This window comes from Phascolarctos cinereus, unplaced genomic scaffold, assembly GCF_003287225.1.
Source record: "Phascolarctos cinereus isolate Bilbo 61053 unplaced genomic scaffold, phaCin_HiC Scaffold_1;HRSCAF=81, whole genome shotgun sequence".
Taxonomy (NCBI): domain Eukaryota; kingdom Metazoa; phylum Chordata; class Mammalia; order Diprotodontia; family Phascolarctidae; genus Phascolarctos; species Phascolarctos cinereus.
The window spans coordinates 92,294,646-92,308,773 of NW_027555514.1; the positions used below are offsets into that span (position 1 = coordinate 92,294,646).

At 42.5% G+C, this 14,128-nt stretch overlaps 1 protein-coding gene across 3 annotated transcripts; it reads right to left on the bottom strand.

The window, feature by feature from the left end:
- Positions 1 to 1,222: 1,222 nt before the first annotated feature.
- Positions 1,223 to 12,352, bottom strand: LOC110201952 (GTPase IMAP family member 1-like). 3 transcript variants are annotated; one of them, XM_078152949.1, is made up of 5 exons: positions 12,271 to 12,300; positions 11,178 to 11,236; positions 5,358 to 5,453; positions 4,882 to 4,930; positions 1,223 to 3,906 (listed from the first exon to the last, which is right to left on the bottom strand). In XM_078152949.1, exons 4-5 carry the CDS (start codon positions 4,922 to 4,924, stop codon positions 2,978 to 2,980), a joined length of 972 nt encoding a protein of 323 aa, XP_078009075.1. In that variant the 5' UTR covers positions 4,925 to 4,930; positions 5,358 to 5,453; positions 11,178 to 11,236; positions 12,271 to 12,300; the 3' UTR covers positions 1,223 to 2,977. The 3 variants fall into 3 exon arrangements, with proteins under 3 accessions (XP_078009075.1, XP_078009069.1, XP_078009072.1); XM_078152943.1 differs by lacking the exon at positions 5,358 to 5,453 and having other exon boundaries at positions 12,271 to 12,352; XM_078152946.1 differs by lacking the exon at positions 5,358 to 5,453 and having other exon boundaries at positions 11,178 to 11,275; positions 12,271 to 12,339.
- Between the last annotated feature and the right edge of the window lie 1,776 nt (positions 12,353 to 14,128).

Consider the following 14,128-nt stretch of genomic DNA (forward strand, 5'->3'; position numbering starts at 1 on the left):
GCTGGTTCTGTGCTCACCCCCCACATCATCAGTCTCTCATGGCTGCATTGGGCTATACATTCTGCAAAGCCTTGAGATTTTTTCAGTATGAACCTTCCCCAACAGCCTACCATTCCTTCCTAGGTCTCTGCTTTTATATGCGAATGGATATGCCTGTGGCCTGGGTATATGTGGGGAGCAGGGCTGGAGAGCTAGGGGAGAAAGAGACAAAATGCTGTTGATGTGACTCTGGCATCTATAGATGCAGAGTCTTCTGCTGTCAAGTTAATGAAATGTTTGACTTACTAGTTAAGCTGCTAGAGGATGCAATGAGGAGGAGAATGCATGGAACCAAGGACTGTTGCTGCACATGCTCATTTGGCTGGACATTTAAAATACAGATTATTTGAAAGACGTTGCTCAGAAATTGTTCTAAAATACAATTTTTGTTCATTGTTGTGAAGGAAGAAGTAGAGTGTGCATGCAAAACAGACCATTTGGCAAATGTTTTTGTCCATCTACAGACTGTCATATCTACCCAGTGTGTTGCATCTACCCAAGATGAAGAGAAGCTGATTTGGGGCTTCAAATAAGATAAATACTTTAATTGAATTAAAACATTTTTATTGAATTTTAAAAATAATGATTTTAGGGATGATTAAGTTTTTTATTTAAAAATAAGGAAACAAAACAAAGTAAAGTGATACAAAAAAAATCATTAAAGTTCATCTTTAAAACATTTCATTGGGTTCCCCAAAACTATGAGACTATTTCTTTAACTTGTTTTTGAATTCACTGCTTTTAATTCAAAATATTTCTAAAGCAACTGCATAGCTTGTCATGTTCTAAGGAAAGCTATCATCTATATTAGGTAGCTCCTATTTACCATTTTACTAATGGACTTGCTCATTTATGTGTGTCTGAATTCTTTTTATGATCCTTATGATATATATTTTATATGGTACACACATATATACATCTACATACACATATACATGTGTATATGTGTGTATAATTTACTAAAAAATGCAATCAGCCTTGAATTTGTTTCTCCCTGGATGACCTAAAGCTAAAAACAATAAAAGTTGATGCAAAGCATGATAGCACCTACCAACTCACAACAAATGGCTAGCCCACATTTCTGCTACTTGGTGGGTTTGCACCCCTAGAATTATAGCTCATGACCCCACTACCACCACCACCGTAAGTTTACCTTTCATAGTCAGCTAGATGAGCTAATTAGTTCAAAGTAAAGGTATTTAATGAAATAGCTTATAACAAAAGGAGCAACAAAACATAACATTGCCCATAAACCTGAGGCACACTCCAACAGGCACACACAGCCTCAGTAGGAAGACTGAATACACATGGAGAACACATATAGAAGGAACATGTGTCAACAGCACTTGGAAGGAGATAGATTTCAATTCACATCTCTTGAGATGCAAGGCCATGGATGGTTTTGCAATGGGAATAGGCCAGTGAGAGCCCAGTCCTTTTGAGCATGTCTGGCATGCTCAGCATGAGCTAAGGAGGATGAGCCACAAAAAGCCTCCTCTAGATGAGAGAGGGACCTCAGTCCATCTCTGATCCAAAACCCCCATGGAGCTAAGAGTGCATGGTCCAGCCATTCCCAAGAGAGCGCACAGCAATAGGGCCGGTGGCCTCCTGCCAGCTACCTAGCTCCCCACCTGGTTTCATGGGGCTCATATTCCTTGCCACTTTTATACTTTCTTGTTCTTGGGTGAGGCAGTTTCAGAGAAGGCTGCAACCTTGTGAACTTTGAAAGGTTGGCAGGGGGAGCCACCAAAGATCTGGGAGCTGGAGTTCATACCACATTTTTGCAGACAGCTGAGACTGATGGGGATCAGAGTCTTGACTGGCACATGCTTGATTGGTATAGCAGTTGATCTAATGCAGCAAAGAGGCAATGACCATGATTGATCCATTGGCTTCCGCATTCATAAGCAAACTGAGTGGTGAAAATGCTTAGTAGAAATTATTTTGAGGTTAAGCCCACTCTCCCCAGGAACAGACTTGTTATAGGGGAGAGTATGCCTTCCAGTTATTGGGAAGAAAGACTTTGTAACTTCTGCCTGTGATACATCTTCTCAGCAAATCTTCATAAAAGCTAACTGCTATTAATTTGTTAAATGGGGGCAGCTAGGTGTCGCAGTAGATAGAGCACCTGCCCTGGAGTCAGGAGGACCTGAGTTGAAATCCCATCTCAGACCACATACCTGACACTAGCTGTGTGACCCTGGGCAAGTCACTTAACCCCAATTGCCTTGAAAAAGAAAAAAGAAAAGAAAATAGAGAAGCAGCTTAGGGAAGTAGAAAGAACACTCCACATGTGAAGTTGGAAGATCTAGCTCCAGCATTTGCATCTGTGTTATTGGGAGCAGGTTTTTCCACTCACTGCCTCACAGACTTGGAGGAAACCTCGACATACTGTATGAATGAGAGCAATTGTAGCTGTGGGCAAAGGCATCACTCCTAACCTTGCAAAGACTGATGGAGGATTTTGAACCTCAAATAGCTATGGAAGCAAGAGGTATGAAACAAAGCTCCAGAAGCTAGATCCATGTATGAAAGGAAGTCAGGGAAGAGATTTCATAGATTTAGAGCTAGAAGGGACCTTAAAAATCCTCTAGCCCACCCACCCCCATTAGATAGATGAGGAAACTGAGAACAATAGAAATTAAATGGTTGTATCCAAATTTAGATAGACCCTAAGGGACAGAACTAGATTTTGAACATAGGTCATCTAACTATGAATCCACTGTGATGTTAAACGCACTAAGTTTCCTTCACCATGAGAGCTGGCATTGGCTGGGAAGGTTTCTTGAAGGAGAAGAGATATAAGCTAGACTTTTCAGGCTATGCTGTAGATAGGTTTACAAAAGGGTGATAGATAGCCATGAAGTGATCAAATTCAGAAGGCATTGTTCTTGAAAAATTTCCTCTGATCACTAATAAAGATGGTAGAAACCAGCAGCTATTCATGACTAGTGGTACCCAACCAGCCACCAAAAAGTCTCCTGATGCCCAACCAGGCATTATAAAGCCTGCTAGGGGTCACTAGCCACAGGAAGCAGACGCCAAAGACAGCAATGCTCAATCTCCATAGTTTGGGGTGAGATTTTCTTGATTCACACAAACCTCTGAGCTGCAGGAAGCCCCTTACCCCTAATCCCAGGGGCTTCTTATTCTTTTCCTTAAACTCAGCCAGTTTCTCCCCAAATTTTTTGAACTTCTCCTCTTTGCTGGCCCATTGGAGCTCTTCCACTAGGCTGTACACCTCATTGGTGTAGTGCTTGCCCCTATTCTTTCGTACCAGGCTCTCCACTATATCCATCAGCTCCTTCACTTGCTCTTCCTGCTCCCTCCCTGTGGCCCGGTTGTTGAAAGCACACACCTGGCCCCCACACTGTGTAACCAGATCTTTCAGGGCCTTGTTATCTGCAAACTTGATGTAATCCTTTATGGACCCCCCTCCAAGATCTTCCTTGCGAGTAAAAAGGATGACTGTGTGCTTCACAACATTATTCCCAAAGATCTCCTTCATCTTCTTCATGGCTTCCTGGTCCTCCTTAGTGTGGCGACCTAGCTGGGTCACCAGAACCACTGCATGGGGCCCTGGGGAGGAGAGGAGGTAACATCGAAAGACTTCTTGAGAACTTAGGCTTTCAGTAGACACTTCTAGGCTAAAGATGTCAGAAGTGTCAATGATTTCAATTTCCTTTTTACCCCAGCTCCGGCTCCCTTTGCTGCAGATCTTTGTCACTGACGTTCCTGAAAGCTTGGACACAAACTCATTCTTCCCAAGGATGCTATTCCCTGTTGCACTTCTCCCAGTTCCTGTTTTCCCCACCAGGATTAGCCTCAGCTTGGGCTCTTGTAGGGGCTGTCTCTCCTCTCCTGAATCTGTAGGGAGCAAACATTATTCACAAATCAAATCAACCTTTTCAGGATGATCTGGGTACTCTCTGGGGCTTAGTTTTTTCCAATTAACAAAAAGGAAGAAAGAAAAATTAACCCAAAAAATACACATTGTGAAAGCTAGTCCTCAGAATTGACTCCTCTGTCTCCTTCTCAGTGCCCTCAGCCAGAGATCCAGAATTGCCCTTGCCACTCAGGCTTGCCCCCTTCAACAATGCTCCACGCTGGGTCTTGGGCTCTAGACCTAGTTCTGCCACTAACACCATGTATAACCTCCAATATGGAATCTCTTCTCCTCTCTGAGCTTTGGTGTCCTTATCTGTCAAGTAAATTTACCTGTCCTAAATTATCTCTGGGGTCTCCTCCAGCTCTTACTTTCTTTGAGTCCATAGATACATACCTTGATTATTAGCTTCATTGTAAATTTCCATTAAATATGGCTTTCCTGTTAGTCCACAAAAAGTGGTCATACACGACAGAGGCAGCTGAGTGACACAATGTGCTCTTTGTGGAGCCAGGAAGACCTGAGTCTGAATCCTTCCTCAGCAATTGACTATGTTTATCACCTGGGCAATTCCCTTAAAGAATCTCAGTATCAGGTTCGTTACTTGTAAAAAGGAAGGTAACAATAATACCTTATTCCAAGATTGTCATGAGGATCAAATAGGATAATGTGGTAAAGTGTTTTGCAAATCCTAAAAGGCTAAACGTTGCTACTTACTGCTACTACCAGTTTAGATGGTGGTAATGTTACCAACCTTGAATATCTCTCAAACATCTGAGCTGACAGAGAACATGCTGACCAGAGCACCTCTTCCTCTACAAAACAGTAAGTATTTCCTGTTAGCTTTGACATCTTGGGCTGGGAGGGGGGAACATAGTATCTAGCCTAGAAGTTTTCTGCCATCTAAAATTTTAGGAGAAAGTGGGCATCAGTGCCCTTTCAAAAATATTCCTTACCATAGGGATCTTCTTCATCTTTTGCCAGTTTTCTTTCTCTCATGTTTACCTGGAACAGCCACAGAAACAATAAGGTTTAAATAAATAGTGGGAATTTGGGGTGAGTCATTGCTTTTGGCATTAGGGTTCTGGACAGAGAAAGGGAAGTAGACACAGTGGGTATGGGGGGCAGTCAAGTATGGATGCTTCATGGACTGAGGCCATTATGCATAATAGGAAGCACACTGAGATTGGAGTTAGGAGACTTTGGCTCTAATCCTGCAGGACCTTGAACAAGTCAATCTTTCTGCCTAAGTCTCAGTTTCCTCATCTCTAACTTGGGCTAGATAATCTCTCAAAATCTTTTCTCTGTGATCCTCTGTTCATCACTGGGTGCCTCTGTTCCATCAATGACAACTGATTCACTCTGTTGGGTAAGAATTGCCATCTTTCAAAATCAAAATGCCCAGTATAGTTAACCCACTAATGCATACTACCTTATCAGATGGGAGATGGAGGTTCAAATCCTAGAACAGGCACTTATTAGCTGTGTGATACAAGGCAAGTATCTTAACCTCTCATAGTTTCCTTACCTGTAAAATAGAGGAGTTTGTTAGATGTAATTGGGAGCCACTAAAGATGTTTGAGTACAGGTATGACATGGTCAAATCTGTGTGTTAGGAATATCAATTAGACAGCTGTATGGAGGACTGAATGGAGACTTTATTCTCTATTAAAGGGAATTCAGGGATAAGCCAAGAAGGAGAAGAACTTGGAGGGCTGGGGAAGTTCCACAGCTCCTGAAATCATACATTCTGACAGAACACCTCTTTCCTTATGCGTAAAGCTGGCCCTGCTGACTCAGAACCAAGCGGGAATCATTCCTGATGAGTCAGGCTTTGCCTTCTCACGTAAAACTGAGACCCTGAAACCCCTGGAAAGCACAAAAACTCTGGGACATCTCAGCTTTTCTCTCTCTACAACCCAACCCTCTGTACTTTGTGAATGGAAGATCTGGTCCCTTCAGGGAATAGGCCAGAATCTGCCATTGGCTGACAGAATAACCTCTGAGAGGAGTTTACCCACCACAGAATGCCTTCCTATTGCTCTAGGCCAGCAGTCAGGTAGGTCTGAAGTGGACAAAGATCTGTCTTTGGCTCACCTCTCCCACCACATCTGCTGAGCTACTGGCCCAAGCCTGGGTGTCCCTCCCAATGCTCCCTTGCCCACCAAAGCTCAGATACTTTCCTCCTAGCCCTAGCTGACCAAGGGGTGCTGCCTCTGAGTTGAAGCATGGTCAGGAAAACCCCAAATATTAGAGCTGGAAGGGATCTTGGAGTTATCTAGTACAACCCCTGCTTTTTGCAGAAGAAGAAGAAGAACCTGAAGAGATTTATTTGCCCAAAGTCTTGCAGGTGGGAGCAGAGCGTGTACCAAAATCCAAGTCCCTTTTGGTGAGAGACTGAGGGAGGACTTCCATTCACAGACAGGGAGAAGTGAAGGACCAAGAAAGGAACCTGTCCAGAAAATGGACTTGAAAGGGAAGGGAAAGATTTTAAGGGCATTGAGAGCTTTTATTTGTAATTTATGGAATAAAACAGGCATTTCCATCACATAATACAATGAAAAGATGATTATATATGAAACTGCCAACCTACTATGTACAACTTCCTATTCCTTTCAAATATACAACAAAATTATCATGTAAATTTCTTTCTTTTTCTTCCCTCCCCCCACCCCCACCCCAGAGATGAATACCATTAGACACAAATATGTATATGTATGTGTGTAGGATGCCACTCAAATTAAAAAACACGCTTAGAGGTTTTTTAAGGAGAAACAGAAAGTTAATTTATTATTTCAAATCTCGAGATTTGGGTGTCCCTCCACCAGTACACTCTGATGAGGGGAGACAGAGACAGAAACAAAAGAACCAGATTAAATAGCCCTAAAGGGCAAATCCCCCTCCCACCAACTGTCCACTACTTAGCAACACAAAACTCTACCATAGAACAAAGGAAATAGTATACATCTCTATATTTCTTAGTTTGCCAAGATAATGTCAAAGAAGCAATTAAAACTGTGCAGTCAAGCTAGACATTATGCTGTGGAGCCAGGTCACCATGACTGAAATATAGCTACAGATATAACAAGATACAGAGGGGGCTTCAAAGGTTTCAGGCTGAGCAAACTTTACCTACGAATGTGGCACTGGGAGAAAAGGGGACTTACAGAAATCTATACTTAACCCTATGCTGCCTCCTGAACTTATTTCAAAATTTAGGAGAGTCTTATCCCAAATCTTAATTACACTGAGAAGTATTCACTGGCACATCCCATTCATATGTAAAATTATCTTGTGCATACTTCTATTTATCAGTTCTTTTTCTGGTTGCACACAGCATCTTTCTTTACATGTCCTTTACAGTTATTTTGGGTGTTTATAGTATACAAAGTAACTTATTTGCTGAAACTTGTTCTTAAAACAATATTGTGACTATTGTATACAATGTTCTCTTGGTTCTGCTCATTTTACTCTTCATTAAGTAAGTCTTTCCATGTTTTTCTAAAATCATTGAGCTCATCATTTCTTACAGCACAATAGTATTCCATGACAATCATATACCACAATTTGTTCAGCCATTCCCCAGTTGATCTGCAATTTCCAGTTCTTTGCCACCACAAAGAGAGCTGCTTTAAACATTTGTGACCATTTAGGTTCTTTTCCTTTTTCCCTAATCAGCTTTAGAAATAGACCAAGTAGTAGTATTGCTGGGTCATAGGGTATAGGTAGCTTAATAACTCTCTGGGCATAATTCCATATTGCTTTCCAAAATGGTTAGATCATTTCACAATTCCACCTACAATGAATGAGTGCATTGGGGGCTTAAAAGGAGAAGAAGAAGGCTATGCAAGATAACAGTAGCATCAAGGAAGGAGAATAGTACACGAAGGGGAGGCTGGCAGTCCCAAAGCAAACTTAGGTGACTTAGTGTTGCCTGAGTCTGACTCTATGGTCCCCAGAGGGAAGAATTCTCTTTCTGTTCCTCCCCGCTGCATCGTCCCATAGGGCTATACTCTCTGACACTCAGATGCATCACAGAACTACAGAAATGGAGGTGAAACATGCTGTCTGGGCCCTTCATAGGCTTGAGGAGAAGTTGCAGAGGAGAAATCTTAAGAACAGAAAGGATGTATGCCCTCTTAGAGACCTGTCTGCTTGATCTCATAATGCTTCCATCGTCTAGAATATGCTTGGCTCTCAACTGTAGCCTCTGAGTTTCATTCAACAAATTCCCCACCCAATTCACTGGGGTGGTCTTTGGCTTCTATAGCTAGATTAGTCAGAAGAAAAATAACTGTTTCCTGATGAGTGTGAGAGAGGGCAGGTTCTGATTTCTCTTCTCATGTTCTTAGCACCTGGGGCCTCCTGGCGACTTAAGTGAACAAAACCCTGTGACTCTTAAGCCATCTCATGAGAAGAGCATGGAGGAATGGCTGACATTAAAAACTGTCTTCCATGTCTGAAATGTACTCTGTCCTCACTGCCACCTCTTACAAACCCTTAGTTCCTTCAATGTAGGGATGAAATGCCATCTCCTTTATGGGAGCCTTCTGTAACTTCAATTTATGATGGATCCACCCCAAAACTGCCTGGTATTTATTTTGTATCAGTTTCTTCTGTCCATGGGTCTAGAGCTGAAAAAGAACCTTAGCAGTCACAGTCTGAGCCCCTCAGTTTATATATGAGGAAACTGAGGCACAGAGAGACTGTGACTGACTAACCCAGGGTCACTCAGCAAGTTTCTGAAGCAGAATTTGAATCCAGGACTTCCAGAGCCCCATCCACCATGTGAAGCTGACTCTTGCTATAAGCAACTTTTGTTTCCCCTTTTAGAAGGCAAGCTCCTTGAGGACTTCATTTTTCTCTTTGTAGTCCCTCCAGTAATGCATCACATTATAGCTCCCATAATGAAACTCCCCTCTTCTTTTATCTGAGCCTTTACTAGCCACATGTCTAGAGATCTGAGCCCCAAGCATAGAGTATGGGGGTCAGCCACCTCAAATCCTCCATGTAAGTGGATAGGTAATAAATCACAACTAGATGTAAAGGTTTAAGTCAATAGTGCCTGGCATTTAATAAGGGCTTTGTCCTGATTCATGTGTATTCATCTTTTCTCCTCCATTAGACCTAAGGCAGGGACCATATCTTCTTGTCTTCTATCTCCACAGTGTCTAACGCAGCAGTGGGCATATATTACATACTCACTAAATATGAGTTTTTCCAATGATTATCTCTATCTTTTATCTACCAACCAAATCTAGTCCTTTTGATGTTCCTGAAGGTAAAATTGATTTGGGTGAAACTATTGGCTAAACCTTTGGTTTCTGGCTTTATGGGCCTCTGCTCCTGGCCCAGGACCAGAGAGGAGGACAAGTCCATTCATCTCCTCTCCTCAGTTCTTGGAAGAGAAGAGACCCCTGTCAGAGCCATGAAATCAGCACCATTTCTCTTCAGTGCTTTCTGATGTCTCTTTAATGAGTTCCACTCCTTTCTTTGCTCTCACTGAAACAAATGTCCAGAGTTGTCAGGTTGACCTGGACTGCTCAGATCTTCCCCTACTGCGGCTGAAGGTTTTAGGTCTTTCCTTCTCTTCTCCCCCTATCAAAACTTTACTGCTGTAGGTTCTATTCCTTAGTGTCCAAGTAGGTGACTGACTTGCTAATCTCTGACAATCTAATTAATACTAATGGCAGAAAATAGCTTGCTGTGTTATCCCTTCCTGGGCCATAAGTATTTTAAAAGCCACTGCCTGGAAAATTGTCTTGTAGTGAGGTCTCAGTTGAGACTATATAACATAAATTGGTAGTGGACATTGTTTGGGGTTTTTTCAAGCTTCTTTCAGTAGCACAAGATTTGAAGCAATGGCAGAAGATGGTGGGAATAATATAAGGCTGAGGCTTGGCAGGGCAAGATGGATAATAGGATAGGGGGATGAGAAACTCAAAAAAAGAGAACAGTCTAGAATTGAACTGTTCACCAAAGGATTTAGATAGGGAAGGGAGGGGAGTGCAGCCAGCGCAGGGCTGATGGCCTGCAGAGAACTGAAGGGCATAAGGATGAAGATAAAGAACAGGGACTGGATTTACCAGGCAGAGGGAGAGGCGGGATGACATCTGATTGTGATGAGATATGGAAATCTTAGAATTCATCAACATGGACATGGAAGACTGATGGATGGTGGCAAGGTCAATGGTGCTATTCATATGGCACTTTGTACTACTCATCTGGAATTTGTCATATAGAGTCTCAGATCACAGTCATTTCTAGACACGCTTCTGTTCCCTGGGTCTCATATTTCTCATCTATTTACTGAAGGGGTTGCACAAAAAGGACTCCTAATGTCCCTTCCAGTTTTAACAGTTTACAAATCAATGACTTAATAATACTGCCAGAAAGCACTGTCTTTTTCACATAGGCAGACTTAGGAGTTACCTTAATGACACAATTTCCTTTCTTGGAGGGAGAAAGAAACACATTGACAAGGCCTCAAGATGTCTCCCACTTCCACTCATTTCTCTAGCTTAAAGCACTGAAGAACTTAAAATGCAAAGGATGTTTTCAAAAAAGAGAATCTCATTAAATCATTACCAGCCATTAATGCCTTAGATTTGATAAACTGATGAGAGGATATGCTGAGAGGTGAGAATGTGGCACATTTGGTGGTTAAGTGTGCCAAACACAGAAGAGAGGAAGGCAAGGCAGAGGGGGAAGATCTGCTTGTTTTGTGGGGTTCCTTAGTGGGGAGTCCTAGCTCATCCAGAAAGAGTCACAAAGTACCAATGGGGGTTCTTAAGAGAGAAAGGAATAAAATGGGAGCTGGAAAATCACTAGAAATCCCTGTCTCTTACTTCATAATTCACCTGAGGACAGAGTTCTTCACATGTTGCTAAATTTTACATATTCAGTGTTTTATTTTTATAATTAACTTAGAGGTCAGCATAGAACTGATGCATTTGCAAAAATTATTATTGAGCCATTAGAATTTCCTACCCAATAAAGTAAATTGATTAGGTTACTTTCATGGAAATATGCCCTTGCCATGATCTGGGGGAGACCCAGAAATGAAATAGCTCCATTGTCTCTCTGGGGCTAACCTCCATCTGTCTGAGTCATGGTGATGTCAAATGGAGAAAGGAAAGAAATAAATTGACTTTAGAAAAGCTCTGTTGGCCTAGGCACTCTATGCCTCTGTGGAGCCTATGTAGGAGTTGTAGTCACCAGAATACAAGGAATTGACAAAAGTGATACTCACTGAACTGGCAGATTTGCTTGAGCTGGATCCCATCTTTGAGCAGTGGTGAGGTAGCTGGGCTGGGAGTGGGGAAAGGAGAGACAGAGAAAGACACACATCTGCATTTGTTTTAACTTTTGTAGAGATAGGAATCAGTACACTTGCTCTCCTGAGTATTTGCACTTGTTATCTTATAGGAACAACCCCTCCCCCATCTGAAATCAATTGTCATTCTAATTGAGCACTTAGTCTCTTGTGAGTTTAGTTTGCAAGAATCAGCATCCCAGGGTCTAATTATTCCTCACTGATACAGACACAATTCAGGTTTCCAACCTGGAAAGCTGAAGTTTCCCCAGGCCTCACATCAGTGATGACCCCACTAAGATTCAGACACCCTAGGAGGCTCAGTCTGAGCAGCCAGGCAACCAGCCAGGCCCTCTCCCTTAAATGGCTTCTTGTTGAAGTACTAGGGGCCAAGTTGCCCCATAGAGTAAAGGTCAGTCCTGCTCTCCCAGTCACCTCAGGCTGGCTCCATGGCCTCCCTGTGCACACAGTAAAGTTGCCGTTTAGATTCTGGGCTGGAGCTGAGCAGGGCAGCCTCATCCACAGCTACTCTAGATTAAGTGCTGGAAGGGATCATAGAGACTATCCAATCTAAACACCTTCTGTTGCAGATGAGAACTGAGACCCAGGAAGGCTGAGTGACTTAAGGTCACACAGCCTGTAAATGTCTGGAGTGGGATTTGAATCCACATCTTCCTAGTCCAAAATTCTACCCATATTTATCATGTGTATAGGGCACAGGTAAATATGTGCAGTCCTAGATAATCATTCAGGGGAAGGGTAATCATGGGGAGAATATTGTTTTCTAAAAATCATTGTAACATGGACCATTCCCCTCAGTAATGTACAGTGAAAAAACCCTATTAAATAGGAAGGGGAAGGCTGACAGATTAGCTACATATGTGCATTAAACTGACCACCCTTCCTCTCGCATTCCCAAGCCCAGAAATCCCTGCTCCTTTTTTTCCTGTGTTCCCTCCCCTGACTCCTCTAACCCATCAAATCTCTTCCCATATCCCCTGCTATTCCCCAGACCCTTCCCAAGGCTCACCTTCTCCCAGAGAAGTAGAAAAGGTCTTCTCCACCCAGCTGGGAGAGCAATCTGAGGTGCTGCTTTCACTTTTGCTTCTAAAACCAAGGGTTGTCTTTGTGCCGGAATGCTTGGGGAGTGGCCTTAACCAGTGAACTCTGGAGCCCTCCTGGGGCAGTATACTATAATGAAACCTTCCAATTTGTCATCAGCAGTGTTTCTGGATGCTTTGGTGAGCTCTACAAGGTCTGCCTAGCTCCCAAATGCCAGCTGGCCATGGTGCTTAAATTCCCTTTGTCAGAATTGCCTAGAGGACTTGTGACTAGCTCAAGGTCACACAGATCTGGGATCTAAGCCAAGGTCCTCTAATCCACATCCAGAGTTCTTCCCATCACTCCTTTCAAGATCCAGAAAATTGTAAGGATTTGCAACATTTCATATTGCATCTCATCCTCTGGGTTGGAATTCAGGAACGAGGGTAAAGCCACTTTTAGAATCAAACACAATATCGACATCTTTGTGAAGGAAACAACTCAGGAGTTCACAGGCTTGACTACCTCGTGGCTACCAGGTATATGACAGCCTGTTAACAGGCTGATAGCTTACACTCATAGTCCCCATACTGGGAGTTACAGTTTGAGAAGCGTGCCATCTGGTGGCTATCTCAGCTATTACACTGAACTCATTCAAACCCCTGGAAAGACTTTTACCCAGGTAACAGGTTCTAGCCAGTACTACACATGTACATGTATCTCCCTTGAATACATGATACTAGACTGAGTAAACCTGAATGAGACAAAACAATTCACTACTTTTCCCGGGTTCAATAAGTCTGTTACTTGTTACAGATTTAAAATCCACATATATCTTTATACATGTATGTAATGACATGCACATTTATACATATATACCTATGCCTTTTCAAATAAACGATTGGCACTTTCTCCAGAAGCTAAGATTCTCTTTAATTTGTATTCCTCAAGTCCCCCTGCCCCTGGCCTTCATTTACTCTTACCTTAAACACACACATAAACGCACACAAAATCCATTCTATGAAAACTATCTATAAAGCAAAAATATGTATGGCAAAAATGCTATTTGCATTCATTTTTCATGAGAAAAATTGTGGAACATCCTGGAATACCCCATCACCCTTTTCCTTTCAAATATGCCCAAAAAAACAACAACCAAAAAATACCCCTAAATTAGTGTTTATTGATTACACTTACTCAAAGTGAGAAGAGACAAGAGACTGTGTTAAGTTAGCAAGAAGGAGGGAAAGAAAGTAGAACAAATTGCTTCAAAGGGTGAGAGGAAACAGTACAGTGGAGGGAATGGAGAGGGAAATGAAGAGCAACTCAACTCAAGAACCTCCAGAGGGAAATCACATGAAAAACTGCTGCATGGTATCAGGAGACTGGAAATTAGAGAACTCAGTTAATGCATCTTCCCTCTACATGGTATACTGTATTCCTCCAAATATGTGTGTCCTGGCCTGCTATAATTTGCCCATAAAGGCAAAAAAGGTAAAGGGGGGATATAAATGTCTGTGCTTTATTAAAGTAAAAACCCAAAGAGTGAGTGTCTGTTTACAGTGAGGGATGGGCTACTCCATGGGAAAGGAGATTTGGTGGGTGAGTTTCTGCTTCCTGTAGGAAACCCAGGATCTGAACCAGCACCACAGCCCCAAATGGTGATGGTGGTAAGAGGACGGCTAATAAAGATTAGGTATCACAGATCAAGCTCAGGAAAGGATCTGGGAAGTGAAGGCCTCAAATGAGTGCAGTGATCAAGGGACCTGAGCAAGAAATGAAAGGTGAAAGCCTTGCTGAGGCTGAAAAGAAAAAGTCTTTGGACCACTTCCAGACAAAGGCAGCTA